Source organism: Gasterosteus aculeatus, chromosome 3 (genome assembly GCF_964276395.1).
Source record: "Gasterosteus aculeatus chromosome 3, fGasAcu3.hap1.1, whole genome shotgun sequence".
Lineage (NCBI taxonomy): Eukaryota > Metazoa > Chordata > Actinopteri > Perciformes > Gasterosteidae > Gasterosteus > Gasterosteus aculeatus.
The window spans coordinates 18,517,055-18,529,290 of NC_135690.1; the positions used below are offsets into that span (position 1 = coordinate 18,517,055).

At 43.5% G+C, this 12,236-nt stretch overlaps 1 protein-coding gene across 1 annotated transcript; it reads right to left on the reverse strand.

Moving 5' to 3' along the window:
• Window position 1: 1 nt before the first annotated feature.
• On the reverse strand, window positions 2–10,312 carry LOC120815821 (uncharacterized). The gene is made up of 3 exons (XM_040170822.2): window positions 10,181–10,312; window positions 9,396–9,503; window positions 2–4,594 (listed from the first exon to the last, which is right to left on the reverse strand). The coding sequence occupies exons 2-3, from the start codon at window positions 9,493–9,495 to the stop codon at window positions 900–902; spliced, it is 3,795 nt and encodes a 1,264-aa protein (XP_040026756.2). The 5' UTR covers window positions 9,496–9,503; window positions 10,181–10,312; the 3' UTR covers window positions 2–899.
• Between the last annotated feature and the right edge of the window lie 1,924 nt (window positions 10,313–12,236).

Genomic DNA, 12,236 nt, shown 5'->3' on the forward strand with positions numbered 1-12,236 from the left:
CTTTGTTTAATTACATTTTATTTACGTCTGTAATGAAACAGTCTTGATCTTCTACAAGCATATTGTTATGAAAACAGCATACAAATATTACTCATGTACTTTTAATGTAATTGTATCAACTTCTGAAGTAAACACTTATATATATGAAAGTAATTTCAGAGACACTAAACTTAACACATATGACAACATTACATAATGAGGTTTAAAAACTAAACTTCTCACCTTCCACTAAACAGCGTTTAAAGTTTAACTCAGGTAGAAACCTGGATGTTTGATGGGAGGAGCTAAACAGATACAAACACCAATGAGACATGAAGAAAGGCTTCGTCTCATTTATTATCACGTCATTGCATTGTAATTATATTTCAGTATAAATGAGCATATTTACTACAATACCTCAACATTTAAATTATTTATGTATTTTCTAGAAATTAAAGAACAATTTGGCTACAAGAAGCTTTAAAGACAAAAAAAGTGCGTCATGGGTCCAAAATCGATGCAAAAAGTTATTTTCAACGCATTTATTTTATGAGGGTTGGTTTTCATTCCTTCATTCATTCTTATTAAAATCCTTATTGTTAATTGAATGAGGCACTGAAGCTCAACTAATCAGAACATCACCGTTAGCAGCTTTAACTGAAAAAGCAGCAAACTAACAATTCAATTACGTAAAAAAGAAGAAAAATTCAGCGTTTGATGTCGGCATCTTCGCAAGTACAAAAAAAGTTGCATGCTAACTGGCTAGCTAGCTTATGTTAGCCATCTCAACAATAAAATGAAATTGGGAAATGACCAATGCAATCACTTCCAAATGACCATTTGATGGCTCATCCGTACTCTGATTTCTGATTTATTTTTCATGAGGTCGTCATGGCGACCACACCACGTCACGTTTTTACCTAAAGACCAAAGAAATTTGTCACTTTCTCGACCCAACCCTTTTTCTCTTTCCTCTCCTCGTTCTCTCTGTGCAGCTCCTCCTCCGTCCTGCTGAGTTTCTGTCGTTTGGACACCTTGGAGATGATGTGGGCTTTGTCCTTCATCGCCATCAAAGACTGGATTCGAGCCCGGTGCCCCGGCTTGGCCTCGGACCGCTCCCCCTCGATCAGCATGTCGATGTACTCCGGAGTGGTCAGCGGGTTGGGCCTCAGGGCAATCTCCTGCAGGCGGGTTATGGACTGAGAGGACTGGTCCATGAGGGACACTATCATGTCCTGGAGCTGAGCGATCTCTTCCTCCTGCCTCTCGATCAGGTCCTGCACAGTCATCTTCTCCTCCGTCGCTCTTTTATACTTCACCTTCAACTCGTGCAGCGTCTGCTTCTCTGTCACTTTGACGTAGTCCCAGCTGTACGTCTGGTTGAAGTGCAAGCTCCAGACGCATCTCCCCGGGCAGACGGTACACATCCCAGACTGACCCATCGATGCACACCGATGCTTGAGACTGTCGTCAGCTATCGCGCACGGGTAGTGGCACGTTATCGAACACTTCTGGCAGTTGGTAATGAACTCTCCTTTCTGTGTGAGCACTCTTTTGACCGGCTTAATAACCTCCACCTCAATCTCAAAGTTCTCATTTGAAGTCATCACTGTTTCGTGCTCTTTAATCTTTTCTTTCGTCGACTTGATTTCTTCCAGTTTTGCCAATCCAGCTTTAACTTGCGGTTGCAAACCTTCAACGGCGGTTTCGAGGCACTTCCGTTCTCTGAGAACCTCTTTGGTCATCAGCAGGCTTTTGGTTGTCATGTTATTTAAAGCCAAGAAGAACCTCTCCATGCTTTTGGCGCCCATGTTCCAAAACATTTGGTCAAAATCATCGTCCCCATCATCACCATCCAGATCGAGGCTGCTCTTCTTGTCTGCAAACAAGGCCGAGTTGTTGAACTTGAAGTGAACCGGAAATCCCATCTCGTTCTTAGGACATGGGACCCCAGAGTGGCTAATCGCCTCAAGGACCGGCGGCTGCTTGCCATCTGCAAAGGTCACCAGCATCTCGATGTTCTCTGCCACGTCTTTACCAAAGATGGCCAGCACGGAATCAAAGACGTAACGCTGGGTCGCGGTTAGTCGCGCAAGAGAGGCCTGAGTCACGAAGCACACGGCATCAATCTCACTGACTCCATTGGCGGAGGTGAAAAGCCTCCTGATTTGCTCGGTGATCTCGCGGTCTCTCACTATTCCTCTTGTATCCCCGAACCCTGGTGTGTCCACAACGGTCAGAGAGAAAGGGATTTTAAATCCCTCCTGGTGGTGGATTTTGTAGACGGTGACTTCAGAGGTCTGGCTTTCAGCTTGAGATCTCGACTGATCCTCTTCAACCAACTGAAATCTGAAGGAGTCCTTCCACTCCACACCAACCAGGTAGTTGATCATCCCATTGATCAGAGTAGACTTTCCTGATCCCGTCGCTCCAAGAAGCATTATTGTGCGATTTTGTCTCATGCTTTCTTTGCCGAAGGTATAGTACCGGCATCCGTCTATGTCCATATCTTCTTCTGTCAGAGGTAGTTTGTAGACTGAAGGAGATTTAGAAGTTAATCTCTTACTAATGTGTTTAAGGTATTCTGCAAGACGTGCAAATTCCCGTTTTGTTGTGCAGACTTTAACAGTGACGCTTTCTTTGCTCCTGTCGGCTGCACCGCAATCACATCGGACCCTGACGACATATTCCGTCTCTGCCTGAAGCCCTGAAATGACGGCCTTTTCAGCCGTTGACATCATTTGGTTCCATCGGAGATCTTCCTCTTTCACCCTGTCTTTGGTCTCTGCGTACTCCACCATGTAGGTCAGAATGAGGACATCTTGTCCGAGCTCAGCAGGTTTCTCCCAGCTGACTGATGCCTCGGTAGAATTGGGTTCAACCTGAGGTTTCCCAGGAGGGCTGCAGGGTAAGGTCCTAATGGAACCACTGACTTCATTGGCTGGTCCAACACCTGCTGAGGTCACCGCTCTGCATTTGAACACATACTCGGTGTTAGGACTCAGACCGCTCACTGGGACTTCTTCATCTCTGGATGCTGCCTTCTGTTTCCATCCATCTTCTCCACTGACACAGTACTCAACAGAGTAGGAGGTGATGTTCTCTGCTCCAAATCTGGGTGGAGACACCTTCAGCGTCACACTGTTGTGGTTTATGTCGCTTACTGTTAACGTTTCAGGCCTTGAAGGAGGCTCAAAGTTCTCACTGACAGAAAAGCCGTCTTTATAAAGGTAGATGCTTGAACCTTTCTGTGCCTCATTTTCTAATCCCAAGGTCAAGAACTTAATGTTCTTGTTCTCCTTGTTGGCCACTGCAAAATCACTGAAGAGCTTCACTTTGAGCCTCAATGTATCTGCTATTTTGTTGGAGAGGAACCATTGTTCCTTCTCTATATCTTGAGTGTGTGTATCTTGAGGGTTCTCTTCTGTTTGTCTTAAGTAGCTTAATAACGTTGAGAGGTACGAGTCAGGACTTCCTAGTGAGGTGAAGACAAAGCACATCACATGTTCTGAACTGAGAATTTCTGCATCAAGATCATTTTGAGATGTAACGATCTTTGTGTTTTTCATGATGTTGGTGAAAGACTTCAACATGTGGATTTCTCTCTCTTTACATTCAATCCACTCGTTGAGCTTTTTGCTGTTGAAAGGAGAAGAATGTCTTTTCTTCAGGATGTCAGTGAGCACAGCTTCCTCTTCTCCTCCTCCTCGGATTGATGGAAGTTTCTTTGCCAAAGTTTGTTGGAGATCCTGTCTGGACTCAGAGCACATCTCTTTAAAGGTTTTGATCTTTTTTCCAATCTGTGGGAACTTCTGTGCAGTGGTGTTGTTCAACGCATCATTGCACCTCATTTCCAGCTCACTGAAGTCCTCGAGGACGCTTTGGGATTCCTGAACTAATCGTATACTAATCTGACGAACAAGTCTAGCAGCATTAGAATCTAAACCTGCCAGCGGCAGCAGCCAGACCGTCATTGGTACAGCGTTCTCTCCGTTGGCTCCCAGCAGTCTTGGCAGACTCTGGTAGACTTTTACTGCCTCACTGAAGGACACAGGGTTCTCTTCAAGGGAAAAGTCTCCGTGGAATTTGCAGGAGAATTTGTCAACTTTCTCTTTGTCCTTTTCCTCCATCTTCAGGGAACCTTCACCTTCTATCTTAATGCTGGGGAACTTATCGATCATGACCTTTAGGTCACCCTGAATGTCTTGATGATTCTCATCTTCAGACACGTCACGGTCAAAGATGAAGAAGGCTTGTGCCCCGTAAAGAATACCTGTGACTACATGGGTTGCTAATCCTTTGTCAAAGACGTACGGATACTTTACATTTCCTCTTCCAAGATGGTCCATGGACAGTTCCTGGAACTTTGTGGTGGCTTTGTAGTTCAGTGTTACTCTGGCTTGATGTCTGGATTTCTTGTGATCATTCAGGTATTTGGCCGATCCTCCAACCTTCACCAGTCCACACAGGAAACTCGCTTTCAGAGAAGCTTCAACTTTCAGCGCTGCAGATTTATCTGCAATAGATTCAGATGCGACTATCTCAAAGTCACTGCTTGCTTGTTGTCTTTCTCTTGTATCTTTTCCCAAGTCATCACAGTTCCAAAGTGTCAAGCCTGCCAAAGAACAAGTGAGGAGGTTAGTCATATATATTCAGACTAGTCAAAACCACGGTTGTCAAACTAAACATTTTAATCGAGATTAATGCGACAAAATATTTTAACGCAGTGACCCCGGAAACGAAACGGTCGCTAGCTGCAGTCAGTTAGACACAAGAAAGCAAGGCGGTAGCTCAAGATGGAGAGCTTTGTGCATTGGAAGTAAAACAAGGCGCGACATACAGCGGAGAACTGTGCAGAGGAATTACTCCACTTGTCAAACAGAAGGGGGGGGAGTGGCACATGAAAATAAGGGGAATCTTGGGTTAAATATGGATTTTGTCTCATGGAAATGAGTTTTCCCTTTACAGTTAAAAAATTGTGTTTTGGATATGTGACCTTAAGTAACACCTTCCTTTTGAATATGAACAATGACCGTGTGACTAGTAGAAATATAGCACGTTGTTTTAACATGTATTACGGCGTGTGGAGCGGACCAACCCGGACTCTTTAGTTATTGTCCTCGGGGACTTTAACAAAGGAAATCTCACACACGAACTTCCTAAATACAGACAGTTTATTAAATGCCCACCAGAGAGGAGAACACGCTGGATCACTGTTACACCACAGTAAGCAGGGCTTATCACGCCGTCCCTCGTGCTGCACTGGGACACTCTGACCACGTCATGGTCCATCTGATTCCTGCATACAGGCAGAAACTGAAGCTCTGCAAACCTGTGGTGAGGGAATTCAAGAAGGGAACCAGTGAGGCGCTGGAGGATCTTGGGTCCTGCTTTGACTGCACAGACTGGGATGTTTTCAGCTACTGACAGTCTGGATGAGTCCACAGAGGCTGTGACTTCCTACATCGGCTTCTGTGAGGACAGCTGTGTACCATCATGCACCAGGGTGAGTTACAACAACGACAAACCTGGTTCACAGCGGAACTCAGAACACTACGCCTGCAGAAGGATCAGGCATTTAGGAGTGGGGACAAAGACTTGTACTCAGAGGCAAAATACAGGTTTAGCAAGGCGGTGAGAGATGCTAAACAACTGTACTCTGAGAAACTCCAACAACAGTTCTCAGCAAGTGACTCTGCTTCGGTTTGGAGACAAACACCTCACCAACTACAAGCCAAAACCCCCCCCCACTCCATGAATGACCTCCGCCTGCAGACGAGCTGAATGAGTCCTACTGCAGATTCGAAAGATAATGTCCTGATCCCATCCCCCACAGCTCCACCAACCTGCCCCAGTCCCCCTCCCCTCCCTCCCCCAGCCCATCAGGGGCTCACGCCTCTTCATCTATATCTATATCCTTCCCCTCCCCCACCAGCAACGACCCTCTCTATTCTGGAGAGAGTTGTTAACCGGCTCTTTAAAAGACAAAATCCCCATAAGGCAGCCGGCCCGGACTCCGTTTCCCCTCACACCCTGAAGCATTGTGCTGACCAGCTGTCTCCGGTGTCCGATGACTAGAGGCCCGTCACCGTGACCTCTGTAGTCATGACGTCTTTTGAACAGCTAGTCCTGACCCACCTGAAGTCCCTCACCGACCCCTCTGCTCTTCTCCCTGTACACCAACAGCTGCACCTCCAGTCACCAGTCCGTCAAGCTCCTGAAGTTTGCGGATGACACCACCCTCATTGGACTGATCTCTGGTGGGGACGAGTCCGCCTACAGGTGGAGTCTGACCATCTGGTGTCGTGGTGCAGCCACAACAACCTGGAGCTCAACGCTCTAAAGACAGTGGAGATGGTTGTGGATTTCAGGAGGAACAGAGCCCCACCCTCCCCCATCACCCTGTGTGACTCCCCCGTCACTATTGTGGATTCCTTCCGTTTCCTGGTCTCCATCATCACCCAGGACCTCAAGTGGGAGCTGAACATCAGCTCCATCACCAAGAAGGCTCAGCAGAGGTTGTTCTTCCTGAGGCAGCTGAAGAAATTCAACCTGCCAAAGACGATGATGGTCCACTTCTACACGGCCATCATGGAGTCCATCCTCTGCTCCTCCATCACCGTCTGGTACGCTGCAGCCACAGCCAAGGACAAGGGCAGGCTGCAGCGTGTCCTCCGCTCTGCAGAGAGGGTGATCGGCTGCAATCTGCCGTCCCTGGAGGACTTGTTCGCTTCCAGGTCTCTGAAGCGAGCTAAAAAGATGGTAGCCGACCCCTCTCACCCCGGACAAAACCTGTTTGTGCCCCTTCCATCTGGCAGGAGGCTGAGGTCCATCAGGACTAAGACCTCCCGCCACACCAACAGTTTCTTCCCGTCGGCAGTCGGGCTCATCAACAGAGCCGGTCCCCCACTGACTGACTCTGACATCCCACCGGTCACTCCCCTTCATACTGCACATGTCACCTTACTGTCATTTCTCACTCGTCACTTTGTCACTTGTTCGCTAGTGCACTTTATGTTTAATATTTTTTAACTTTTTAAATATTTAAATTTTTTAACTTTAACGTTATTCCCTTGTTTTATACTAACCCATAGCCTTATTCTACTAACCCATTGCATTAGCATTTCATTTTATTTTATTACTTGTGCACTGCTGTCTTGTTGTCTATTGTTACACTGTCACTGTCACGCACCAACCGCCAAGACAAATTCCTTGTATGTTTGACATATTTTGGCAATAAATGTTTCCTGATTCCTGATTCCTAATTAGTTAGTAATAATAAGTCAATATTAACACACAGTACCAGTCCAAAGTATGGACAGAACGTCTCATTTAATTGATTGAGAAGGTGTGTCCAACCTTTTGACTGGTACTCAGTGATGGCTAAGAAAAAACGGAAAGATAATATTAAACTATAAAAAATATCAATTATTGTGTTTTTGAAATATGGAATGTACCCTGTGGTATCTGATATCTATGCAAAATATCCTGCACGTCCTGTCTTCATGCGCATTCTAGCTGTGCTAGGACCAATCTCAAGGTTTCCCGCAGACGGCGGGTCTAAGAAGCACTTTAGCCAATTGAGACTAATTTTATAATGTTTATTTTCAGTTGTTTGTTTGCATTAAGCACCATGTGGGTCTTGATCAATGAATCCTCTCTGCAGTAATGAAGCTAAACTACTGCAGACAGGTCATATACATACGTGTCTTAAATATTAAAAATTCTATTAGTTAAAAGGTATAAAACTCCAGACGTCAGGGTGAGAGGTCATGGGGGAGGGGAGAAACGGGGGGGCTCGAGGATGGAGAGAGGAAATAAAACAGCGTGAGGGGAAAGAGTATAAAGTGAACTAGAAAATTCCGCAAAATTTGTGGCCTAGACTGCCGCAGGTGCCTGCATGAGTCGGCCAAGCAGGCTGAAGACCAGCCACAAAGGCTAGCTAGCAAACTAAAGACACGGCCGCTTTCACTCTGATTGTTTTAGCCACTTGTCAGCAGTATGGTCCTGTTATTACTAGTGCAAAGCTAGCTAGCGCCATGTCACAGACCCCCGCCCTAATGCCCCCCCGCTGTCGGCCTTATCGTCGCCCCGCCCTCCGTTTTAGCCCCGCCCCCCGACGTAATGTCCGCGCAATGACCCCCCCGCTGTCGGGTGTTCTACATCCAAAACAAAATGCTGCACCACTGGACCACTAGCCGGCTCTATGGAAACGCTGGTTTCATCTATAATACATACACAGTACTCCAACTGTGTCTTTATGCTCGGCCGTAACGATGTGCTATACTGGTGTATGTGCTAATAGCATGCTAGGATATGCTATACTGGTGTATGTGCTAATAGCATGCTAGGATATGCTATACTGATGTATGTGCTAATAGCATGCTAGGATATGCTATACTGGTGTATGTGCTAATAGCATGCTAGGATATGCTATACTGGTGTATGTGCTAATAGCATGCTAGGATATGCTACACTGGTGTATGTGCTAATAGCATGCTAGGATATGCTACACTGATGTATGTGCTAATAGCATGCTAGGATATGCTATACTGGTGTATGTGCTAATAGCATGCTAGGATATGCTATACTGGTGTATGTGCTAATAGCATGCTAGGATATGCTATACTGGTGTATGTGCTAATAGCATGCTAGGATATGCTATACTGGTGTATGTGCTAATAGCATGCTAGGATATGCTATACTGGTGTATGTGCTAATAGCATGCTAGGATATGCTATACTGGTGTATGTGCTAATAGCATGCTAGGATATGCTACACTGGTGTATGTGCTAATAGCATGCTAGGATATGCTACACTGATGTATGTGCTAATAGCATGCTAGGATATGCTATACTGGTGTATGTGCTAATAGCATGCTAGGATATGCTATACTGGTGTATGTGCTAATAGCATGCTAGGATATGCTATACTGGTGTATGTGCTAATAGCATGCTAGGATATGCTATACTGGTGTATGTGCTAATAGCATGCTAGGATATGCTATACTGGTGTATGTGTTTGCTAAATGTTAAATGCTAAATCTGAGGTAAGTGACTGGATGCAGTCAAACAAAAATTGGTTTGTGTGTTATATTATGTGTACTTGTGGATGTATAACGTAATGTATGTAAGTAAATGGTTAAAATGATTCCCTTGTGTACTTGGTATATCTCAGTAAATAACTGGTTTGCTAATTGATGGAAATAGCTTACTGGTGTGGGGCTATTTGACAGGTATGTAGAACATGTTTAAATAATAGAGTTAGCAGACTGATGAAACCAAGTATTAATTACATATATAGGAAACAGTTTAGGAATTCGGGGAGCGCACTCCACTAAGATCGGCAGGACCGCTAGGGGGCGCTACACATACATATGTACACATATATACATACATATACATGTGTATCCTTACCAGGCACCAGTGAGTCCTCTCTGCAGTCGTAAAGCATCCCGAGGCTGAACGGGCGGCCGAGTGCCGCCACCTCCATCTTTCTGCTGGCTGCCGGTTCCATCTCCCCGTCTGCCCATGAGCAAACACAGAGTGTCAGTGCACATCATGTCACTCTCCTGCTGAACACACTGTCCGCAAAACCCTTCATTGTCCAATAAGCCGTCTCTATTCTTGGTTTGTTGATCCATTTAATGTGGCTACATTGTCTCCTTCATCACAGTACGTAACAAAGATCAGAATGAGACATGTCAGGAGGACACGCGTCAGGAGGACACGTGTCAGGAGGAGACATGTCAGGAGGAGACATGTTAGGAGGAGACGTGTCAGGAGGAGACATGTCAGGAGGAGACATGTTAGGAGGAGACGTGTCAGGAGGAGACGTGTCAGGAGGAGACATGTTAGGGTGAGACAAGTCAGGAGGAGACATGTTAGGGTGAGACATGTCAGGAGGACACGCGTCAGGAGGACACGTGTCAGGAGGAGACAAGTCAGAAGGAGACTTGTCATGATACAGAAGCCCCTTTAGGGTATGATAAGATTATAGTCTTATACTTTGTTTCTCATATTTTCAAGGAGTAAATCATCATGAAAAAGATGGACTTCCAAACGTCTATAATTGCTACTTATTACTTTAATAATATTGGTTCTCTCCTCAGTGTTCTTATTGGCTGCTTAAAGGGTTCACCGGTTACACGCAGCATTTATAAAGCATCACCATTAATGTCATTTAAGTCATCGGTACTCACAGTAGAAGTGTGTGGATCCTCTGAGGTGCCGCTGTGCCTCCACCTCTTATATCTCCTCCTCTTATATCTCCACCTCTTATATCTCCTCCTCTTATATCTCCACCTCTTATATCTCCTCCTCTTATATCTCCTCCTCTTATATCTCCACCTCTTATATCTCCACCTCTTATAGCTCCTCCTCTTATAGCTCCTCCTCTTATAGCTGCTCTGAAAGGGACACGCAGGAGGCGGCCCAGAGGAGGACCACCCTGACTTCCCAGAAGTCACGTGGTTTGCAGAATGACCGCGGTGGGGTGGGGGGATACACATGCTGTAAAACCTTTACGTCAGTCCGAAGGTGGCATGTGGTTCAAAGTAGTTCCAGTGGAAGTATGAAAGACACATTATCTTTTTAAACACTAAAGTAGAATCTATTTGATATTCTAATCATTGATTCCTGCATCTAAACAATATAGAAGAGTAATATGTGTTTGGTTGTGAGTCAACCTGCAGAGTACATATGTACACATACATACATACATATGTGTACTGTGTATTCAGTATATATAACCCTATAGATGTTATAGCATATCTTATCAACATATTTCATATCAATCTTTATCAATATAAGCAAACAAGCAACAGATTTACATTTACTTTCATTTTTACTGGTTCGGTTTTCCTAGAAATGGCCTGACTTATTGAAAGTGTGTGTGTGTGTGTGTGTGTGTGTGTGTGTGTGTGTGTGTGTGAGTGACAGCTCTCCAGAGAGAAGTCTGCGTGGTTGTTGTGCTGCCTGTTTAAATGTCAGGTGACATCAGGTGATGTTCAGTGTTGAACTTCGTGTCCTTTCCCTTCGGTTCCGTTCACTCGGTAGTTTTTGGTGCAAACCGCTGCTTTAATGGCTGTTGGGTTACGGTTCGATAAAATCACATCCTTCTGTACTAGTTATTAAGTTATTATGTCTCTGTACCTTGTTTCATCTCCTCTAACTCATCCTCATCTTCTCTATTCTTCTCAGTTCACCACATTTTATGTAAAATGCTCAATATCTCTGAATTTCTCATTTTATCTCAGCTCATGTAGCTTCTCATTGCCTCTGATCTCCTGTCACACCAGCCGTCCTCCTCTCATCGGTTCTGTCGTCTGACACTTTGTTACCTTTTGCGTCACCTCATGTAACCTCATGTGTCTTCATTCATCGCGCTAAAAGAGATGCGCTCATGTAAGGTCGTAGTTAGAAACCACAAATTGTATATATAGTGTGTATATATAGTGTGTATATATATAGAGTGTATATATAGTGTGTATATATATAGAGTGTATATATAGTGTGTATATATAGTGTGTATATATATAGAGTGTATATATAGTGTGTATATATAGAGTGTATATATAGTGTGTATATATAGTGTGTATATATAGAGTGTATATATAGTGTATATAGAGTGTATATATATAGTGTGTATATATAGTGTGTATATATAGTGTGTATATATAGAGTGTATATATAGTGTGTATATATAGTGTGTATATATAGAGTGTATATATAGAGTGTATATATATAGTGTATATATAGAGTGTATATATATATAGTGTGTATATATAGAGTGTATATATAGAGTGTATATATAGAGTGTATATATAGTGTGTATATATAGTGTGTATATATAGAGTGTATATATAGAGTGTATATATAGAGTGTATATATAGTGTGTATATATAGTGTGTATATATAGAGTGTATATATAGAGTGTATATATAGAGTGTATATATAGTGTGTATATATAGAGTGTATATATAGTGTGTATATATATAGAGTGTATATATAGTGTGTATATATATAGAGTGTATATATAGTGTGTATATATAGTGTGTATATATAGAGTGTATATATAGTGTATATAGAGTGTATATATATAGTGTGTATATATAGTGTATATATATAGTGTGTATATATAGTGTGTATATATAGTGTGTATATATAGAGTGTATATATAGTGTGTATATATAGTGTGTATATATAGAGTGTATATATAGAGTGTATATATATAGTGTATATATAGAGTGTATATAT

Excerpts from the sequence above, each read along its gene's own strand:
- LOC120815821 (XM_040170822.2), bottom strand. The coding sequence starts at position 9,495 with ATGGAACCGGCAGCCAGCAGAAAGATGGAGGTGGCGGCACTCGGCCGC. Across the intron at positions 4,595-9,395 it reads AGAGGACTCACTGGTGCCTG|GCTTGACACTTTGGAACTGT; the intron begins GTAAGGATACAC and ends GTTCTTTGGCAG.